Source organism: Vidua chalybeata, chromosome 5 (genome assembly GCF_026979565.1).
Source record: "Vidua chalybeata isolate OUT-0048 chromosome 5, bVidCha1 merged haplotype, whole genome shotgun sequence".
Classification (NCBI taxonomy): domain Eukaryota; kingdom Metazoa; phylum Chordata; class Aves; order Passeriformes; family Viduidae; genus Vidua; species Vidua chalybeata.
The window spans coordinates 58,428,675-58,452,541 of NC_071534.1; the positions used below are offsets into that span (position 1 = coordinate 58,428,675).

The 23,867-nt window shown below is 38.6% G+C and overlaps 1 protein-coding gene across 1 annotated transcript; it reads right to left on the minus strand.

Moving 5' to 3' along the window:
• Window positions 1–202: 202 nt before the first annotated feature.
• Window positions 203–23,177, minus strand: BCAP29 (B cell receptor associated protein 29). The gene is made up of 8 exons (XM_053943094.1): window positions 22,964–23,177; window positions 22,634–22,737; window positions 19,154–19,254; window positions 16,872–17,022; window positions 12,486–12,621; window positions 9,817–9,928; window positions 2,475–2,575; window positions 203–1,158 (listed from the first exon to the last, which is right to left on the minus strand). The coding sequence occupies exons 2-8, from the start codon at window positions 22,723–22,725 to the stop codon at window positions 1,120–1,122; spliced, it is 732 nt and encodes a 243-aa protein (XP_053799069.1). The 5' UTR covers window positions 22,726–22,737; window positions 22,964–23,177; the 3' UTR covers window positions 203–1,119.
• Window positions 23,178–23,867: the final 690 nt, after the last annotated feature.

Below are 23,867 nucleotides of genomic sequence, written 5' to 3' on the forward strand. Positions count from 1 at the left end.
CTACTTGATAAGCTGTGTTTAAATTCTAAGCTAAACAAATTGTATTTCCAGAGCAAGCAAAACCACCCCTATGAAGACTGTATTTTCAAGAAGAGCTAAACATTACAAAGTTAGAAGTTTATTTTGTTCCTAGTGCATATAACTATTAACTACGATGAGACAGTACACTGGGAGAGATGTAGAAGAAGAAATCCAGAAACCATGAACTTAAACAATCCCTTTAATATAACAAACATATCAAACTTTCAAATATAAACTGGAACCAACTAATGAATACACTCAAAACAACTTTCTGAATACCAAAAAGGTCTTATGCAAAACAGTGCACATTTATTTGAGGTATCGTATCCATGAAAACAAAACAAAACAAACCAAACTATCTACATTTAAAAAGATTTTTACTTAATGAGGCTAAAGAAGTTAGGTGGTACATAAGGAGTAAACCAATGTAAACAGTGTAAAAATAAAGACTGCTAATACCAGCCAACCCAAAACTGAAATATCCCAATATATTAAAGAAAAATAAACCAGAGGCATGCAAAATATTGTTTGTTAAATACACTCAAATCCACGTGGCTAAAGTGAAAGTCACAACTAGTGAGGTGGATTTAGAAATGCAATGTTTCTTTCTTTATTTTCCTTAGACTGATTGTCATTCATTTTTCCACTGATAAAAAGCTTTTAGTCTTCTTCAACCCACTAAGAACTGAATTTTTAAGATTCCAAACAGGTGCTGCAAGGAGGTTTAAGTAATTGTTTTTATGATCTAGCGTGATATACAACCTCACTCAAATGCTACAAGCTGTGGTGATCTATTACCATTATGGGAGGAAAAAGCTTGGTAAACAGGTTGCTCCAGATGGAGTTGAAAGATTTTTGAGTTTCTCCTCATGAGAGCAGTGACAAACTCCATGGTAAATCCGGTAAACCACTTAACATTTTATTTGCAACACAGAACATTTTGGCAACCGATATATTAGAGGAATCTGAATAGTGACCTGCAATGCATGTGCTTTTCAGAAAAATCAAGTTTTGTTTCAGGTATGTGTCAGGAACATCAACAGCACAAGCCTTTTCTCATTCAAGCAACTGTAGCGATGTCATCCGTCTTAGATGCACTTACAGGTCTTTCTTATCTTCTGCTTTATTTAAACTTTGCTGAAAAGAGATTAAAAATAATTTCAGCTTGGCAAGATCAGAAACCACTGACTCCAGATGCCGAATTTTGCCCCTTTGCAGTCACACCTGAATTGTTCATCATACACCTTTCTAAGATGTAGTCCCATCAACACTACCTCACAGAACACCTGAGCTTCCACTGCCAGCAGTCAAGGCTGTGCAGCCTAGTTTTGCTCCCTTTGGTTTTACAGCTGAGCTGTGCAGCAAACTCAGCAGAAAACATTTTCTGCTATCAACTCATTTATCCTTGGGAGCTGCATCTACTGTGTGCTCAGTACCTTCTGTTCTTTCTACTCAGAGGTAAAGAGAAGATGGTAAGGATGTGTATTTTAGACCACAAGTCTGTTAGAAATGCAGAAGGACTACTATGGCTCATTACACAGGGAAGCACAACAAGGACAGGCCATGCATGGTGGTCTTGAATTGAACACAGAGATCAGTTGAGCAATCTGCAGAAGTACAGGGTGAGGCTGGGAATAAGTAAGTGGTTTCACAGAGTACATGAAAAAATGTTATAACCAGGTCAAAACTGCCTTTTTTATAATAAAGGGTTGAACAACTCTTCTTGAAAAGCAGGTCACCGTAATTTTAATAATAATTTATTTTCTCCCAAGACCACTACTTGTAAATAGGCTAACTTTAATTTTTACTGAATTTTGCTCAAGACAGATGTTAGGTATGCAGCATATGAACACCTGTCAGACAACTTAAAAATACATACTCCCAGTTCCATTTACTGATACTTACTGTGTATCTTTATGGGTATTATAGCTACATACATAAGAAACTCAATCAAACAGCTAATTGAACTTTCGCTTAATATGGTTTGGTTTTTTAAAGTGGTTTTGTACTTCAGTTTGAATTTTATAGTAGCCTGTTTTTAGCCTAGGCTGTTTGTTGGGTTTTTTATCCTTGTGTATCAACAGTATTGCAACATTTATAATCCAGGATTGCAAAAGCATGTTTTAAGAGCAAATAAAATAAAATTACTTTTATAAATTGTGTATATACTCCCATGGCCACCCATCCACACCCCTCCTATAGTTTTCTTACAGTATTTCAGTGATCATCACATGCCAAACCATCTGAATCTTATTTTCCAACTAACAGGAAAATTGAAGCTAATGATAACCTGAGCTTTGTCAACCAAAGTGCAAAAATAAAATGCTACTAACTTTGTAAAACAAAATTCTACTATTTTGGTAAATTCTCTTGCACAATAAATACCAACAAACAGAATTTTGCTGGTACAATGTCAAAACACAATGCTTGTATGGTGATCCAGAGCCACCTACCTGAAGTTCTTCAAATTTTTTCATCAGATGATCATATTCTCTTCTAAGGCCTTCAGATTGCTTTTTAACTGCAGCCACTTCAGTTTTTGCCTTATGGAAAGCTGTAAAATACCAGAATTGGTGTTTTAATTATTACTTGTATTCCTGCAGTTACTCAGAGCCCTAGGTGTGCATTAGGGCTTTACTGCAGTAGACAGTCCTTACTCTAAAATAGCTTTAAAACACAGCATCGCAGATGGACACAGGAACCTGAGAAGTTGAGGACAGGGAGCGGAAAGAGAATGGCCAATGTTCAGAAAGATCAACACCAGGAACAGGAAGAGCCTGTAAGAAAGGTAGGGGTGAGACCAATAAACTCCTGAAACAGGGGACTAGTTAGTGATGACTACAGTGTTCTGTCATATTTCAGGAGACAGTTCCAGAAAAACAAAACTCGGCAACTCCAAAATCAAAACTGTCTGACCTCTTAAGAAGAGGAGGGAACTCAAACACTGGGCAAGATTTTCACACAGCAACTGAGACCATCTACAAAATATAGTAAGGAGGAAGATGATACATGATTACAGGAGCACAGACCTCACCTTTTCACCCTGTTCTGAATTTTACCATGCATGAATTAATTGATTAGCAGCATCAGTTTAAAGATGAAAAGGTAGAAATGGTGGTGGGTGGATAAACAACTCTGAACAGGTTTTTAACATGAGAAAAAAGTAATTATTACTCCACTCCATCTCAACACAAACTGAGAGCACATCTATGCTGCAGCACCAAACAGCCTAGGACTCCATTGGGGCTATTTTACAATGTAGGATAAAACAGCACAAAGTGCCATAAATCCATTAGTCCTAAGCTGTTATGTAAGGTCATTTAGACATTTTCATATTCCTCTGCTATAGGTATCTCAGGGATTGTTATATTTCTCTGATTCAGCACCACAGGCACAGTCTAAATCTTGATCTGTTCATGTGAAAACAAAGAAATGTTGTTAATGACTTAGTAAGGCTGCCTCACATGGCCACTTAAAAACCCCAAACAACCAAATCTGATGGTTCTTTTTTTATTTCTACATCAGCAAATTTCCTTGTTCCAGAAGTGTGAATCTATCCTATGACTGTGAACTCCCTGAGAGAGACTTCTTTCCCAGAGACCTCCACTGCCCTCAAGAATTGCAGCACCTCTAAAAGCCTGTTCTGACAAGATGAGGAGCTAGATGTGGCTTTTGTTAAGCACTGAGTTACAAGCGGTCTGGGATGAACCAGATTTGTCTTTGGGTGCTAGTTCCTGAAACATTAGGAAATGAGATTTCACCACTCTTCTACAAGCAAGAACTCCCTCACCTAGAATTTCAGTTATTTTAAAATAAGTAATTTGAATGTACAGATGAAAAATAATTCTCATTTCAGAATTCTGCAAGTGGTTTTCCTGCAACAGGACTTTTACCTACCCTGAAATTCTGATTCACTACAGTCAGTAATACTTCAGTCTATTGATGTTAAAACCTCCTAATTTCTCTTTAATTTCTCATTTTTTTAATTTCCATACTCTTACACAGTTTTCCTTCATCCTTTAAGTCATTCTTGACAGCATCAATACAGATTTTCTGAAGGTTTTGGTATTTGGAGTAACTTTTATTTCCACACACATGACAAGTCAAACCCCACTGCATTTACTCTCTCTCTGATCTCAGTTTAAAATTCTAAATAGTAAACTGTTTAAAATTTTCAATAGTAAAATTTTAATATCAGTAAAGTAAACTTGTGACAATTTGATAGACTTCTGAATTTTAGGTTGTAGACAAAAAAAAAACATATGCTATTTCACTTCTTCAAGAATCTGCTAATTAGATAAATCTTGCTTTTGTTTGAACATTCTTGTACATAGTATAGTAAAAATTAGTAAGATTTCACTTCTGTGTGAGAATGTTATTGATCTAACACTATTTAGTTATTTATAAGTAGCAGCACAGTACTTTAGTTGCAACTAAAAACTACTTTATCTTTAAAACATGAACAAAATATCTAGAAGTATCTACAAGTCAAGAAAGCGAACAAGCTAGTGCATTGTTTTAATGTTTTGACCAAAACAGATGTATGACAAAAATACCTTGCCTAACCCTAGATGAAGAAAAAGCAAAGAACAGATTGTCCTTTCCACCTGTGTTGGCTATGGACAAAAACCCCAGAACATCAATAAACCACCAAATTCAGACTCATTCCTGGTGGGGCCACACAATTAAAAGGAGCACCATGGCTTTGACAATGTGAATTCCTCAGTGCACCGATTTCCCTGGATGCCTTGTGAAGCACCCGAGTGTCCACACAACAGTGCCCATCTCTTCTGCTGGGAGCACGAGCACTGCAGTGCAGCCCAGTTCATCAGGTACACTCTGTCATATGGATCCTATCATATGAACACAGATCCAGCAGGAAACAGGAGATCCTTTGTGTGCACAATACACTCAGTTATTATTTCTGGCTTCCATCTGGCCTGTTACTTTGCCTCACAGGAGCACAACAGCTGGACTGGCAGCAAGCAAGCTCCCACAGCTGACACCTCCCACCAAGTCAGTGCATGAGCAGGCAGATGAGGATGCTGCTTCTACATTAATGCACCCAATGAGAGGAACAATCAGTAAGTTCCAAACACAGAATCCAGCCTCAGTACTATAAGAGGTAGGCTATCCTTTTCCATTCTCTCTCATACCATGAAAAATCAACAAACTATTCCTACAGCAATGTTTCAATGGAAGACATTTATGGAAAACTTTACACTTATGTGTGACTGAAGGTCCATAAACTAATGTAACATGTATAGTCTGGGCAAAGTAGAGAACATGTCCTTTCACAACATTCAGGAGAGACAGCTTACTTCAGATTGCTCTGAATTCTAAGGATGAGGAATAAAACTGCTCTGAGGAGCTACATTACCACAGCCCAGTAGCTGCAGCATTTCTATGATATTCTCATTTCAACAATGATGGAGAACCTAACACTGAAACCAAACAGCAACAAAAACATCTAAAAATTCTTTGGGCATTTCCTTGCACAACTACTAGTCCTGGTCTGACTACATCACTTGACTTACAGTGCTTGCTACTAAGGAAACGATCTGGAACTTACATTAGCATTGCTCACAATACAAGCCTACAACCCAAATCATTTGGACTACTTGAAGAGTAAAAAAGAGCCCTCTCTTAAAAGAGTTTTCAAGTTAAAAAAGAGCTATTCACATTTAAGAATTTAGGCACTAACGGCATAAGAGATTTGCCAACAAATACTCTGTAAGGCTGGGAACACAACTCCAGTCAAGTAACTCCATGCTAATTCTGAATTCTCTTCTTAAGACATAATGGTCAGAATTTAAAATGAGAAGGTAGGGCCAAAAAATTTACAAATTTGCTTTAAGTACCTTTTTCAACCTCAAACAAAGTTTTTTTTTACAAAAGGGATGTTATATCATCGTCAGGTGGCATAAAAAGCCTTGTGTAATAAACCCATGCTTGCTGTATGCAGCCATCTCTTCCAACCAACAAATGTGAGTATCAACTCTTGCTGCATGTGACACTGTATTGGCTCCCACCCTAGGTTATCATCTCAGAGTTTTGTAAAAAGTAAGGTTAAGTAAGACAAATCTTGTTCCTCAACTTCCCTCTGCCATTGGCCAAATAACAAGACTGTGTCCAATTCTTTAAACTTGTTTGTTTTTAAAAACTGGAGTGTATCATGAAACTCAGTGTAGTTTTCATACAAGGCACTAGCCTACCCAGCAACACCAAGGCCAAACTGAACTCTCCCTTGCAGCAGTTTTATGAAACGTATGTATTTTTTAACACATTTCAAACATGTAGTAATCTTCACATTGAAGTGAGAGCTGTACATCTGTACACCCCTACTTTCTAGAATAGCCAACAGTTAGAAGTTATTCCAAAACCAGCCCTCCACATGAATTGTTGCTCTCCTCCTGTCACCTACACCACTATGCAACCATGAAACAAAGAACACTCGCGTCAATCTGTACACAAAACAAACCTCTTTAAATGATGAATCAAAGTTCCATTAGAATTTCCTCCTGCCCCTCCATATGCCTATGACAACAACATATAAACAGAGTATTTTCAGAAAAAGTTGAACTGAAGTTCAAAAGCACCTAAATGACTTTGATGAGCCAGTACATATTTCATGAAACCCTGCTCCTGCCCCAACACAAGGACCACTGTAAGGACAAAAGGCTTTATGAAAATTCTCTCAGGTCTAACCTCATGCCCAGTTGCAGGTAATTTGTTTTGTTGTGGTTTTTTGAATAGTCTTCCAAACCATCAAAATGAAACAATATCATGGCATATCTTCTTTCCCCAGAAAATTCCTACTGGTCCTAGGCTAGTAGCCATACTGACAACCTTTAATTATCTGAATCAATATTTTGTTAGAAATATGTCTAAAGTGTAGCAGGAGAAGTATTCTCACATCTGTACTGGGTATTGCTACAAGTATGTACATTTATTTCTAGATATCATTGAGATAATTTTCATAATATATAAGTGTATCAATAAAATATCATCTTAGAAGGTTTCTAACCAGTCATGTTATTACACGTCTAGGTATGCTAAAAATGGATTTAGGCTCTCAAAGTGCTTGCCCCACTGCTGGGTGCCTACAAAGCCCTGACAAAAATATGTGGGTCTGCAATAGAGAGTGAGGAACTAGCCTTCTTTGCTTCAATTCCAAAATAAAGCAAAAAAAGGCATCAAGTGTAATAGAAAAGTCAAGCCTGGAAAGAAAGAAAATTTGGTCCAAAACCTTAAAATTAATTTCCAACCTTTCCTCAGATTTTACTAATTTCACTGCTCAGTCTTGTATTTTGATTCTTTCTCCCCACCTGTTCAGAGCATAGGAAAAAGGTCATCTTAACTTAGGATTTCACTGTTAAGTGAGGAAAAAAAAAAAAGTAGTCTATGTTTTCTGTAAAAGGTAGAAAGAAGAAGAACTAGAGATGAGTCTCCTGAAAGTCTACACTATGGTTTTAGTCAGAATTTCAGGAAGAGGAGATGTACAGTATTTCCTCTTCCAGTCATAAATACTGATTCAAAACTTTACAGGAAATTTGCATGACCTTTGAAGTCACAGCACTAATCTGATATTAAACTGTTTTCTTAAATGTGAAGCAAGTGTACATTTAAGACTCCTCCTGGCTGCCACTATACGGACTTAACCCACCTTTCAACTCAAGGCCTACTCTAAAATAATGTATTACCATGCATCAGCAGCTTAGTAAGTGTCCCAGACCAGAGCAATGGATATTTGAAACTGCATTAAAAAAAAAACCCTAGAAGTTTTTCCTTTCAAGCAGCAAAAAAATACCCAAACATAAACCCCCAACCAACCAAGAACAAAATCCAAATTTATGACTCTTACTAATACTATAGCTGAAAGACAAACAATAAAAAAACCTCAAAAATCAAAATTAGTGAAGCTTTCATTTTTATATAGTTTTGTCTTGTTTCATGATTAAGTGACACCCTTTACACTCTTCAATCTCCCCCCGCAATTTCATGGATTGGACTTTACAGACACAAAGAAAAAGTTACTTTAGTCATGTGAGCTCAGTAGCATGAAACAAATTGCTTAGAAGAGGCAAAACAAACTTTCCAATCTCAGCTTTCATTTTGTGTATCGCATTGCTCACACTTAGTGAACATGACAGTCAACTTTCACCTACTCAGCTGCAGGATTTTCAAAAGAAAACAGTAAATTTCATTCACATCCTCTAACATTCTACGGAAAGCTGTGTCTACAGATGTGGTTGCTCTTATCAAGTACTTCAAGCTTTCTGGCTATTAATTTGCTCAAAATAACATAACAAAACTTACAAGGAGGTAAGACAAACATACCTCAATACCACCTAGCTGCCCATGGTAATTCCCATACCACCCATGGGGTTATTGGCAATGAGGGGGGTGGCATTAGTAGAAGGGCTGTAAATATTTTCCTATTCACTCCTTAGAAAGACCCTCTCTCCCACTTTTGCCCTAACAAAAGATTCAAGCATGCCTTAATTTATACATCTCTTGGATGGACAACATCTCATGGGGAGAATGAAGCTGAAGCAGCATGAGGTAAATCTATTTATTCCTTAGCTTTCTCTAGCATTCCTGACTGAAAAGCTTACATTATATTAGTGTTACATACCACCAGTTAGTTTAAATAAAACATAAGCATTTAAATTTGCCATTGATCCTGTCACTTCAAAGGCACTTTTCCCCCCTTTCTTCAAGAAAACAGCAGGAGAGGGGAAACCCACCATTAAACATGCCTGAGAATGTGAACTAATGAGACTCTCTATTTAAAGATTCTTGTTGCTTCAAGCCCAGCTGAAAACAGCTGGTTTACATTTCTTATTTGAATTCCCAGTGGATAGCAAAAAAGGATTCATGAAACATTTCTGAAAAATTTATTCTTACAACGTTGTAGCAGTGCCAGGCAATATGAAAGTGGGGCTATGTTTTGATAACATACTGTCTTGTACCACGAAAATTTGTATTTTTGTTACAGCCTGAACATCTGATTAGTGTTTACAGGATTGCAGGCTGTGTTATCTTAAAAACACTGATTTCAGATCAGGAGGTGTTCACAGGCATCCCACACCTTGAGAGAGCCCAATAAGACAGAACCAAACAAGTAAAATCTGCTTCTATCTCAATTTGGGCTGCCTATAAAGCAGTTTTGACAACCTAAACCTTAAACACGGAAGCTGCTAACAAAAGTATTATGTTACAAATGGTAAGGTATGTTTCCTTGTAAACAAAAAAAAAAAAAAAAAAATTAAAAAGCTAACATCTTAACACCTCAGCTGCAGAACATATATAAACTTAAAATACTACTCAAAGGCTTTTCTGCTGACAGAAACCCTATGGTACTAAAAAACCTCAACCACAATACTTTCCCCATTTTATACAGGGAGAGTGGCTGCTATGTATGACATGAAAGATCAAACTGTTGCCTATAAGCAACCTGCAAATGATTCCATATCCTGGTTATGTCACTGATGAAGACAAATCAACACCACTTTAAATATATCAGTCCAACTTGTTAATAATTACAACTTAACTAAGGTGTTCCAATTACACCTTACATTTTCATAATGAACACATTTACATTACATCCCATAAAATATTGGGATGGCAATGGCATGTTTTATCAGTTCCTAGTCAAATGTAAAGAAACTCCATGCCAAGTGTTCTGGAAATAGATGAAGTTAGTTCATGCTATACCTAGAATATTTTTTCGATATTCACTGTTGAAACAATCTTTTTCTTCCTTGCAAAGAAGTCCTAACTAATACTCACCATTTGATGTTTTCTGTAGCTCTGCTTTCAAATGTTCAACTTCCTCCTTCAACTTTGCCTCAGTTGCATCTGTTGACTCTTTCTTTTTACCATCTCCTTTTCCACTCAAGGCCTATTAAAAACCACAGTTGCTACAATTAATTTTATTTTCATTAGTCTGATATTAACACAAAATATCCAGGGAATGTCAGCCCTGATTTTGCAAAGCATTAGGTTTTATCAAATGTCAACCTGATACAGGCAGATAGTCATTCTAGACAAAAATCGTCCCAAACTGAAAAAAAAAAAAAAAAAAGGAAATAAACAAGCTCAATGCTTTAGGTAATGGCATACTTGTAATAGAATGGTGTCATCTCCTGTGTAAGAGTATTTTTCATGTCTGCATCAAAGTGTACAACTTTCATTTAGGTTACAAAATGGATTTTTCAGAAGATACACACTAGGATTGTCAGTGACAGAATGCTGCCATGTTTACATGCAACTGGTTCTAATTCTTTCCTTGTAGGTTTGCAACTTCTTCAATCTTCAGAATAGCTCAATATCCAGATTAGATTTCCAGTGAAATCCAGGATGAAAACTAGGAAAGGATCCAGGAAGAGCCCTGTAAACACTTGACAGAAGAGCAATATATTCCCTGCACTCCAAAAAATGTTGGCACTACTATACTTATGCATCCTCTTAAGGTACAAGATTAGATCCCTTAACAAGATCTTTTCCTCATAAAGCTTCTACTATCTAACCACACATCATCTCTGCAATAGCAAAAAAAGAGGTAAATGCTTAATGGGAAAAAGAAAAGTAAAACAACTGAGACAAACAGCTGTTAGATGAACTAGCAATATCAGAGCTTACCAGGCACAGGCAGGAGCAAAGGGGAAAGATTATTTTAGGAAGAAGAAAAAGAACTGTTTATAAAGACTGGTAAACAATCCAAGGAAAAGATTTCCAGAAGCTATTTAATCAAAGAGCTGAGATGACATTTAACTGCTGATAACAAAACCATAGCCAACTGTCTTCTTTGCTTTGTGCTCACCTCTTTCTATTAGTATGCAAATAGCTATTTCTGTAAACCTTTATCTTAAGTCCTGTGCTCCGTGGAACCCCTGAACAGGTGGCAGTGCAGACCTTGCACACCAGAGTAAACTCACAGTATTTATACTTGTAGCCTGTGCCTTATGTACAATTGCTCTCACTTCTCTCCAGTGGTGGAATGAAGCACACTTGTAAATAAACACAAATGCAGGGGGCAAGCCACAGAAAAGCCTAAACCCTAGGATGTCTATAAAGTTACAATATTCCAACCCTGAACATTTCCCGTGTCCATCACAATGGAGATCCAGCCACAGCATGTTGCCTGTACCTGTGGCTACCTGTGTTTTTGCAAACCATGCAATCAAGCACACAAATAAAAACAGATAGGACTACCTATTTTTTTTCCAATTTCTGGCTATAATTTACAAGTGGCTAAGAGAATGTGTTGCTAAGAGAATGTGAAAGCAGAACAAAAAAGAGGACTTTTGGCAAAATCTCAACAGGACAGAGAAGAAAAAAAAACGTACCCGTAGGCAGTAAAAAGACAAATTCCATGGCTGAGGGAAGAATTTGGATCATTTTGACAAAATACCAAATCCCCAAATTTTGGAGTAATTTTACACTTGGGAAAAACCTGGCACACACTAGTGATCCTTGTTTCACAACAGCTCTCAACTGGATTTTTTGTACCCGCTTCTAGTACTTTCTGTCCCGAGTCTTCATAGGAAGATTTATTACAAAATTGACAGTGCCAGTAACCATAGACACTGCTTTAGACAAACTGGAAGGAAACCTGTACACACCCACAGGGAATTTAGTTTTGACAATGTGCTGGACTCTAAAAGCCTTCCTATGTCTAGATGTCTGAACTCAGCTTAGGGTTCAGTCTCTTCAAACAGAAGTCAAACTAAACAGTTACAAGAAAAGATTTCATACATTTATCTTAATTATATCTTTGATGCCTTTCCTTCCTGACTAGTTATGTATTGAACCACAGCCTAATCATTCTTCGCATAAAAATAACATCTCTCCAGTCTGTTGGTGATTTTTTTAAGTAAGAAATTTTTGGTGGTATTCTCATTAGTACTACAACAGCGTCCTACTAAGAAAGGGAAGTATTCTGAAATTGGCTGACTTACCATAAAAAGATAGAAGAATACAAAAAACATCAAATACAAAAGATTAATTTTACAAGTTAGAAAAATACATTCAGGACTGGAGAAAATCCTATTAAGAATAAACAGTCAGTATGAAAACAGTTGTATGGCAGGCTTTTTCATGCTGGACTGCTACAGCCTTGACCTAAACAGGCAATTGTGATAAAAGGAATAAAATTAGTGCTTCCCTCTACTTTGTTATGACTAAATTCAGAAAGATATTACTATAATCTATTACTACTTTGATGAAATTTGTATTGGAAAGACAGAACTTCATTTATTTGGTTTACTTCAGTTTCCTTTGTTAGTAAGATGCTACTGCAATTTGTTTTCAGTATTCTAAATTACATAAGAATATTTTTCTTCTTTTTTCAACCAGAAGGAATAAAATGAACTAGCATTCTGTAGCAAAACATCCTCAGAACACGTTGTACTAACTACTTGCTGTATAAGAAAGTTACTGAAGAAGCTCAAAGATACCTCCTGCAGCCTTTCATTCTCGGCCATGTATTTTTTGGCTGCTTCAGTAGCATCATTTACTTGTGTTTCCAGAGCTGCATGAGATGCCATCTCTTTTGCCAGCTGAGTGAGAAGGGTAACAGTACGTCTCAATACACTGGTAAAGAAAAACAGTGAACAGAACTGTAATTTACAGCACAAATAATAAAAAGCCAAATCACAAGCAAAAACCAAAACCAGAAAAATCAAACCAAACAAAAAATCCAACAAACCAAAACAAGCCCTTTTCTGTCTCGGTAGTAGATGTAAAAATAAAACCAGCAGAGGGAAACATCCAGGCTCATCAATGACAAATAATAGTAACAGGAGAAACAGAAAATATTTTCATCCATTGACAATCTGATTTTTACTATACAGAACCTCTCTCCTCCTAAATACCCACAGCCTTTAAGGGGTCAGAGACTTGATTGCTTAAAGGCTGTTTAAATACTGTTATATGACCCAGTATTTTCACCAGGATTGATCTCCAAACACAAGAGCCAAAGAACAAGTTATGGTAAAGAGTATAGTGAAAAAAAAAAAAATCACACAACTTCATAAACAGCCTTGCAATAATAAAATTAGAAGTATGAGCATAATAATCTTCCAAGTATTGTCAATACAGTTAAATCAGAACACATATGGATATCAGCACTGATATGGCACCTTAATTCTAAGCTTTGCAAATACCTCGCTTGATTCTTTGCATTGCTACTTTCATTATTCATCCCCAAGTCTTTCAAATGTTGCTGAATCAAGGCAACACAACACTGAATTAAATTAATGTCTATAATGTAACTATGCAGCTGCTCTTCAAAGAAATTTGAAAATCCAAGTAATTGGCTTTTACATGACTGGAAGAGTATTAACAGATCTTTTCAAGGTAAGCCTCCCTCTACCTCCTTGCTTTTTCATTGAAAGCTCCTTTTCTTACTTTTTTGGGGGTTAATAAAAAAGTTAAGGTCCCCACATCACTATTTTTCCACAGGTTAGCAAATTTACTATTGCTTATTAACTTACAAATGCAGGAGTCATTAAAACATCATAACTAAAAGAGAATCACAGAATCATGTAGGTGGAAAGAGGTTTCCAGCTCACGAAAAGCAGGAGAGGTTAAGCAGATTGCTCAGAGGCTTGTCCAGTTGAGTTCCTACCATCTCCAGTGATGGGAGATTCCACCATCCTTCAGGGTCCTTGTTCCAGTGCTTAACTGCTTTGACAGCAGCAGCACTTTTCTACCAAAGTCAGAACATCTCAGGTTCCCATTACCTCTTATCATTCCTTTTTGCATCCACTGAGATGAACTGTATCCATCTTTTTTACTACTAGGCAGACATAGAAACCAATAGGATTTTCCCTTCAAAGTCTCTTTTCGCTGAAAGCAAAGCTCCTTCATCATCTCCTCATAGGCCATGTATTTCAGCCTCCAAGTTACTCTATACCCCACTGCAGTACTCCAGTATTTTGGGGAATTAATACTGGACAGAGTCCTGCAGCTGCAGCACCCCACGTGTCATACAGAGTAGAATAACCACTTTCCTTGACCTGCTAACTACATCCTTGCTATCACAGTTCAACACATGACTGGCTCTCTACCAGGATCCCCAGATTTTTTCCTGCAAAATTGCTTCCTACCCACCCATGCAGCCAGTCTCCAGCCTGGATGCTGAATATGACTATCAAATAATATGTCAGACTTTGCATTTGTCTTTGTTGAGCTTTATGAGATTTCTGTCAGCACATCTCTTCAAACTTTCTGGCTCCCTCTAAAAAGCAGCAGTGCTCTCCAAGATGTCAACCACTCTGAATTGGAACTGTGAGCAGCTTGCTGAGAGCACACTCAATCCTACAATCCATGTTGTTAATAAAGACATTATACAGTATTGAGCCCAGTACTGACCCCTGAGGAGCACCAGATGAAATTCACATTGTTATTATCCTTTGAGCCCAAAGGTGCAGGAAACTTCCCACCTGCTTTTTAATCCATTTCTCCAGCCTGTGTCCCTCCACAGTCAGGCTATCAGGATACTAAAAGACACTATATCAAAGGCCTTGCAAAAAGGATATTCTGCTCTTCATCCACACAGCCATTCATCTCACTGCGAAGGCAGCAAGGATGTTCAGGTATCATCTTCCCTAAGTGAATCTGTGATGGCTGTTCCAAGTCATCGTGTCCATATCCCTGAAGATGTCTTTGAGTAAGATTTGCTCCATAACCTTTCCAGGGAGGCCAGTCTCTAGTTTCTTACATCCTGTTTTTTGTCCCTCTTGAAGACAGGTGCAATGTTTGCCTTTTTGCAGTCAGCAGGATTCTTCCCAGAATTGTGATCTTTCAAACTAAGCCTTGCAATGACATTGGCCAATTCCCTCTGCCATCCTAGGATGCCACAGACTTTTATATGCCCAATTGGCCTATGCGCTCCCTAGCTGCATCTTCCACTACTGGTGTGAAGTTGCATACCCTGCTGACTCTCTAGAAGGCACCAGTGAGCAGTGGGCATATGTTTTCTTGAGGCTTTCTTTAGTTTTCAGCCATTTTTATCCCCCCTCTGGTTCAGCATGGGCTAAGAGAGGACCAGGTCAGACTAGCAGGTGGGTGTCTTTGTCCCACCCAGAGGACAGTCTCCAGGGGCTATGACCCTCCTCTTTTCTGCACAGTTGGCAGATGAGGGGCTCATCTGGCCCCAGTATCCACTCTGACAGGTAATTTTCCTCACCTGTAGCCAATGCTCTGCAATCACTGAACCCCATAAATGCTGCTGTCTTGCCAGAAGTGACAAGTTCCCAGCCTCCTCCATTTTATGAATCTCCATATACCATTCTTGTGGAATTCTCCTATTGGCTGATGTGCTAAAATGAACTAGAACTGACCCAAGGAATGAACTAGATGGGGTCTCAAGTTGTTTGGGTGATGGTACAGCAGTACAGGGTAAGGCAACCCAAGGAACACTTTCCCCTTGCTTCTCTGACAGACATTATGTCTGTTTCATGGATAAGCAAAACAGCTCTACTAAGAAAAGTCCTTTGATCTACTGACTACTGGAAGAGTGCTTATTTCTCCTAAATCTTGGTGAAAGGCCAGCAGCTCAAAAAAACCTCAAGCAAACCTATTCAAGAGCAGAGCTTTTATATAAAATAATCTACTGGGCTCACTTGACAAGTTTTCTTCTTTGGAAGCTGAATATAAGTAGGATCCTGAGAGATCAGCTTCCAATTCTTTTGTAGGACACAATCTAGCTATTCTTCTTGGAGCAGAGATTAAAAACATATTTGTGCATATTTACTTAACCTTTCTGTAGGAAGACAAATAACTTGATGTATTCCTATCACTACTGAGCAAGGCTACAGCCACATTGGTTTTTCCAAAGCTTTTCTGCTCAAGCTTTGTATTCATTTTTCCTTTACACTTTTTATGCTCAATGGTCTGCTAAAATGGCCACACATCACTCTAAGGGGATGAAGTTTGTAATAAGTCTGTGATTTTCTTGTTCTGTGCTCCTCTTGAGTATTGAGGCAATGTCAAGCAGCTCACTGAAGGAACTCCTAAGAGGACCAACACTCGTCGTCCAGCCACCAGAAAAATGTACAAATGGAAATGATCAGGCCAACATGTCTGTTTCTGTTTGTTCACATTATCTGTGTCCAGTGACTTCATGTGCTCCCAACCCAAGTGATGAGATCTGCAGGTTGTTGTGCCTATTGATTCACAGGTAGTCTTGGTTGCTACAGGTGGGCAGTACAGAACTGCCCTTTCCTTTACCATGTTTTAATAGCTGAACTTAGACATCCTGAAAGAGATACCAGACTTAAGATCATAATACCATAACAGGCAAGTTGCCACAAAGCGTTTGATCTGAAATACAACTGAAACTTTCCTTCAAAGCTGGAATATTATCCTACAGCTGTTAACTTCAAGCTTGAGCTGAAGAGGCTTAGGTCAGGCTCAAGCTTTGCTTCTTAACAAAGAAGTGCAGTGACACCAGCTTGCTAGATAATAATATTATTTAACAGTACTTTAGTTTTTGAGTGTTTTTTTATTCCAGTTTTCCATGTGCAAAACAAAGGGTGTAAGTTTAAAGAAGGAAATGAGTGAGTATTCCCCAAAGAAGCTTCTGCAAAATACATGTTTTCTCCAGCACTCAAAATGTTTCTTTCCATGTGTTGCTCACATATCCTTCCAATCTTCAAACAGTTGTAAGGTATTATTTTTCCTGATCTTACTTGCCTTGTAGCCAACCTGGTCACAGGTTGGTAATTAATTCTTTAATCTCCTGAAATTGTCCTTCTGACCTTTACTTTACAATTACTTTGTGCAATAGTTCCTGTAATAAACATACTACATAAATATTAGAAAAATGTTATACTTACAGCCAAAGAAATAAGGAAAAACCTGAGAGATACAGGTTTCTCTGCGACCGAAAGAGTTTCATCTGAATATGATCAAAGGCACTGCTGTTGACATTTGCAGCCTTTTCATTCACATGAACAGATGAGTATTTCCTGACTTCTCTAATAGCATCTGCAAACAAAAACAGTCTGTTCTTATTCACATCTGTGGGTGTGCATGTATGCTAAACCAGACTTTAGTACCAGAAATATGTACTTTGATTTTCTCCTCAGCAAACAGTAATAGGACTAATAGTGACATCAGTTATGTTATCCGTACATTTTAAAAATCGGTCTTGATAAATCATGAAGTGCTCTAGCACATTCCCAGAAATATGGCAAACCATTGCCCAAAATACACTTGAAAAGGTAAAACACTTGTACCCAGCCACAAGGGAGCAGTCCAAAACAATTCACTCTACAGATGTTAGCAAAGACCCTATGGTGTCAAAATGTCACTGCTGACAACTGAGCTGAAATTCCCCAGCGAACAAACAGTGAGAAAAGGGAAAGAGAAGCAAAAAGAAGCAGTATTTTCTCAAGTATTTACTTTACACAGAGTTTTTTAAAGATATGCATGCATTTTAATAATGACAGAAGGGCCTACTTTATACTTCAATCATAGAGGGAAAAAAATAATTTCTTTAACATCCACTAAAACAGGAAGACTGTAGCAAAACAGCAGTAGTAATATCAGTAGTAACTACTAGTTGTAAAAAGATCATAAAAAGAATATAGAAGGAAAGCTTTCTTTCATCTGCCTTTCATACATCTTTCAGCTTCCTTTCATCCATCACACACTTCTGATAGTTCTGCAAAAGGGCCAGTGCACTACAAACACCTTTCAAAGGACAAAATAATTAATTAGCACTTACATCCACATAAACCCCAAACCTAACCCAGTTAAGAGTTATTACTATCTTTAAACCTAAGGTCAACAGACATTCCTACAACCAGTACAGCACCTTAAATCTCCTCCTGCACACCAATAAATGCACACATTTCATGACATGTTCTTGCAGAATATTTTGGCCAGATGTTATTAAATTGCTGCTGCATTTGTCTAAGCAGGAAAAATCAACTCCAAAGAAAAGCACGTGTGACTATCATCACTAATGACTGTCTCTCTCATGTCTGAGTCAGACATTAAAAAAAACCCCTGAAGTGAAGCTTCAAACGATGCATCAAACACTAGGAGCAAACAATGCATGTCCCTGTGCTATAGGAAGAGTCTAGGCCTGCAGTAACCTGTCACTTCATTCTGTGGGGCAGGTATCTCATCACTGCTTCCCTTTAGCCCTATTCTATCTTTCCACAAAATTAATGACCATCACCAAGTCAAAAGCAAACTTTGGTCAATGTTTTCAACAGCATTTGAACAGAGTAAATGAAATACATTAGTTCTCAATCTTAAGCAATTCACTGAAGACCTACGTTTAGGAATAATACTAAACATAATCTTAAAAAATAATAAAATAGTCTATTTGCATTTCTGGTACTTTAAATATTAAAAATATAGTCCTATAGCTTAGTCTGACATTGTTATATATGTAAGTGCATCTGTATGTTTCCCTCAGCAGAAAATAAAACCACACATTCTTTCTTTCTGCTTCAAATAGCCTGGAATTAAGCAGCATGTACATTCTACGGCACTGGAAACACTTCTCTATGGAGAACTACTTAATATACCTGAAACCCAGGAGAACTGCTTTCATCACTGAAATACAGGAGATACCTACCACACAACAGTCAGGACAGACATTAAATGAAATCAGTTAGGCATACGGTAAACATTAAAGCTTTACTCTTACTTCACAGACCTTAGGATCTACCCGTAACAAATGAACCAGCAGCTGTTTTGTATCTGTGCTGAGCAGAAGTATTCAAACAGCCCAGTGCTTTGATATATTCTGGTCTTCTATTGCAACAGCAACCAAAAGAAAGAGTGCCATCTGCTGCATGAGGTACAGCTCAGCCAAATTCTGGTGTCAAACAAGATCATTTACCTGTGTGAGAAAGGGAAACCAAGCAGCAGCCTAGACTAAGCTCCTTTTTTTCTTCTCATTCACTCAGTATAATACAATTGCATTTGGATTCCCAATGTAGATGCAGCATTAGCCCTCTCCTCTTTCATTCCATTGTATAACTTTTCAATAAATTAGCTGACTTACACTAGGCTTGAATCCTTTCCATTAGTTTACTGATATGAACTCAATGTACCAGGTTTCTTTTATGCATTTGTTAAGAAATTATCTAACACTTACCAAGAAACAAGACGATCAACAAAACTATTATTGTAAGGAACATCTTGTTCCAAAATACTGCCATTTTGCTCCATAGAGGAAACATAAAAATCTTCTGCCATCTGTAAAATAGAATTGTGTTATTCAAAAATAATTAAACACTAAAAGAAAAGCATTACAACCCCACAGAAGAGAGCCTTGTTATTGATAAGAGACTTGTATAAGGTCTCTAAACAGCTGCTTTAATTGCAATATAATTTAGGTATATGTTAACTTTTCCAGTAATCTAACTTCTCTTTTTTTGTTGTTAATACTTGCAAATTTTTTGCATGATAGCAGGTACTCTGCAGATGTGTTTTATTTTAGCTTATACTTTGACTAGCATTACGTTGTATTCAGTCCTGACTATAACAAGGGATAGGGTAAGGACTGTAAAACGCTTTCCATTATTTTTATTTTTTATTCACTAATACCTCTATTAACTCTGAAGTACAAGGACTTATTACATTCTAACTTGTAATGACAACAAAAAAGACAAGTTTTGTGTTCATATTTTGTTAAGGATTAAAACCTGTTTCCCGAGCATACATTTGCTGGCTACAGAAGTGACTTCTGGTGAGGCCAGTGGTGGTGTAGACTACTTTTTTAAACAAAAACTAGTTGTCTATTTGATATTAGTACATGAAGGGCTGTGGCAGAAGTCACACTTGCAGCACAACAAAAAGCATCTGATGTGCTCAAATGAACTGAAACAAATGATAACAGATCACCTACTTGTCATTTGCTGCACATTAGAATCAGTGCTACTGCCCAAATGAAATAATACCTAGTCATGCCATAGGGATGTAACACAGAGATACAACTCACCATCTGATTATATAAGGTAAAATTTCCTACTTTTTTAAAGACTATTTACACTTACCAGAGACTGTTAAAATCTGTCCTTTAACAGTGGTTTCCAACCTACTAAGAATTTAATTTAAATGAAACTGTAGCATCATCTCCTATAGCTCTTTCCAGCTCTCCACCAGAAAGAATTAAAATGTTTTTGCATTGTCATGCAAAAACCTCATTTAAGTCTTCTAATATAATCTGAATTCTTTATAGCAGGCAGCCACACTCTGTAGCAAACAAAAAGCTTACTTCAAGCTACACCTCAAACTAAGACAATTCACTAACTCTTTAAACATGTAATTTTCAAAGCTCCATACTGACCTTCATTTAAGAAGTGATTCTTTGAGGTATGACCTTAGGTAACTACACTGCCAAGTTATAATCAGGCTAAAAATATGGATCTCTTTACTGGAAGATCTTCCTGTGTTTTATTTTCACATTTATTTTTCCTCAACAAGAATTGACATTCACTTTACTCACACTCCTCTTCCTTTTGGCAACAAATATAAATATAATTATAAAATATTAACTATAAATATAATAGAAAAAAATAAAATAAATTAAATAAATAAAATAAATAAATATAAATAAATAAAATAAAATTATAAATATAAATATAAAACTTCCATACTATAATACTAGCTACCATTTTAGATGAACTACACCTAGTAGAACAGATCTGATCTGTCTGTCCCTTTGTGTATTTGCATTTTTATACTGACAATTTACTTGTTCCCTAGGAACCTATAAACTTGTTGGCAAATTTGAAAAAAAAATTTTAAAAATGTGCACACACAAGAGAGATAAGGAATCCATTTGAAGACTGACAACTGAGTAAATCAAAACTTCCAAGAACAGCAGTTTCCCACCTGTCAGTAACCACGCATGCCTTACTGCTGACAGAACCAGCTCCCAGGCCACAGAGAGAACTGCTGCCCCCTGGCACTGTCGCAACAGCTAAATCTGATTTTTAACCCCACAAAATTCCTACAAGTTTTGTTAAGAAGTTAATTGCATATACCACATAAGGGATAAAGTGATTGCACTCTTTCAGAAACCACTGTTCAGAGGAATAGCTGAATGCTCCAAAGCAAGCACACAAATCTATCCTTTCCATATAATTAAAAGCACTGTGTTTAATGTTTCAATAAATTTTGGTAAAGCTGCACATTATGAATTTGCTTTTCGGCCACAAACACTGGACTCTGTTTGCATTATAAGTGAAACATATTTCAATACTCCCAAAGTATTCTGCTTGTGACATCAGCATGCAGAAATTCTTGCATCTAGTTTCCTCACATAAGACATTAATAATCTGATTATTATGACTCCCATAATACTCCTCTCCTCTTACATAGTTGCACTTTTGCTTAGAAAGCAATAAGAAATACAATAACTCAATAGTCTATGTTGAAATGCCGAACTCCTTGCAAGCCAACTTGTAAAAAGCCAGAAGTTGAATTAGATTTTAGAACAGTTTCAATTTCTCAAGCTGAGGAAACATGTCTAATCATTGGTACGGGCATGGAAGAGCCAGTAATTTTTAAGATTCCTTCACAGGTTCAAGTAGTTAAATCCAGACTTTCCACAACAACCCTTGCTCCTTAAGAGGACAGTAAAAGTTACATCATTCTAAATACATCTAAAGATGCAGGAAACAAACATGCAACAGTTTTTACAGAACACGTTAAAGTTTCGTTCTGCTTGTTGTTTTGGGGGATTGTGGGTTCTTCTTTTAAGACTTCTTTTGTGGGTTTGGTTCTTCTTTTAAGACTTCCTGATATTCTGAAAAGAAATCATAAGTCAGTTTCTCTGTCTCCTGCAAAGAATCTAGCTTTATTTCCTGTAGGGAAATAATATTACCAAATTTGAAGAGCGACTTAGGGGAAACAAGATAATGTTGCAAGTCAGGCCTCTGCAAACAGTAAGGATAATAAATTAATTTTGTTTCTTTCCCTTACTGTGTGCACTTATTTTACAAGAATTTATTATTTTCTTAATATTTGTGTTGTGTTCCAGAAGTAGTACTATTTTCTTAATCTAAATATGAGTTTTACAGAGGCCTTTATTCCAGTAGTCCTGAACCTTCTACTTCAAACTCCAGTTTTTTTAAACAAGTCATCACAAATTTCTTGCAGCCGTTACAGTCTGCCACTTGCTTTGAGTATCTGACATCTTATCTGTTCAACACCCACAATGCCTAGTGTACATCAAAACATAAAGTTGCACCTCAGAAATCTGACAAACTGCTGAAAAAACCGCACTCTCCTCTCATACATTATTGCTAGATGCCTTTCTCTATGCTGCCTACCCCACAACTCTGGGAGAAGCCGTCCCACCTGCTGAAGCAAAGCAGGGGGCTCCTCCGGACACCCTGACCGCTGCTCTCGGATGAATCAGCACGGCACAGAAAACGTAAAGCTCCTTAAAGAGGCTCGCGATTCTTGCAGCTCCTGATACTCGAGTCCCAAACAGCATTCCTTTGGCTTTGTTTACAACTAGTTTAGGATGCAGCAAAGCTCCGTGTTTATGAAACAGAGGCGTAAAATAAACCCAAACTGGTGAGAAGAGCAAGCTGTGTTGCTCAGCATACCTAAGTCCTCCTACCTTAGCGGAGAAATGAACGGCAGGCAGAGCACGAGAATTACTCCTATTTCGCCGTACAGGAAGGCAGCCACTGCCGTCCACTGGAAAGTCATCGTCCCGGCGGCCTGCGGAGGAACGGGCGGCTTTGACTTCCTCTCCCGATCGACACCCGGGACAGGGAGATGGACACCGGGACAGCCGGGGGCCGCGCCGGCCTGGCGGGCAGAGCCCCCGGCAGAGCCCCCGCTTGGCGGCCGCGGGCCCGCGGGTTCCTCCCGCCGCCTCCCGCCCCCCAGCGCGGCCCCGAGGCCGCCTCATTCTCGCTCCCTCCCGCCCGGCCTGCCTTCGAACCTCGTCAGCGCCGGCACCCGGCGGAGCTGATGGCGGCCAAAGGGCGGGAGCGGGGCCTCACCGGCCGGGGCTGCGGAATCGCGGGCCGGTCTCTCCGCCGGTACAGGGCGGGGCGGGCGGGGAAACGGGGCGTCTGTACGGACACGGTGCCGCCTCCGCCCTGCCCGGGGGATGTGGGCGGGGGCGGCGCGGAGCTGCCGCCAGCCCGGCCGGGGAAAGGTGCGGGCGGGGGAGGGATGCAGAGTCCAGCCCGGGCCTCCCCCACCGCGGCGGCCGCGCTCGGCCCGGCCCGGCCCGGCCCGGGCACACGTACGGTGCCGCCCTGCGGAGCGGCGGGCCGAGAACGACGGCGGGCGGGGAGCTACCAAGAGGCCGCATCTCTGTTGGGAAACGCGTAGATCTACGCGCTGAGAAGGGTTCAAATGAGTATTATCTTTTTCCTGTCTAGGGAACGGTTGTAGGCATTTAGGTGCGGAATAATCGACTGGGGAGTTCAACTCTGCTCTCCAACACTATGAGTTTCTAAAGTTCAATTAAAATATTGCGTGTGTCCATCCATTCCCTCCTCCATGTGTTACACCACATTAATGTATTCAGACCCAGTAAATCGTTTTCTCAAGGAAAACAGGTCCAGTATTCATAAAGACAGCACAAATAACAACCGAACAAGTCTCAAACACGGTCAAACACGCCTGTTTGGGCCTCACGAATAAAACAGTAATCCTTCAGAAAACCCTGTTCTATCCTACTGTCCTGTTCAATGCTTTTTATCTGCAGACCAAGGCTCCAAACACATTATTTCCATGCTACTCTCCTTTGCCCCTGTGTAAGAAGGACATGCTCTGATCACTTTTTCCTTTTGATCCTAACAGACGCTGAGGTGCTGTCAGTGGAAGAGGTTACC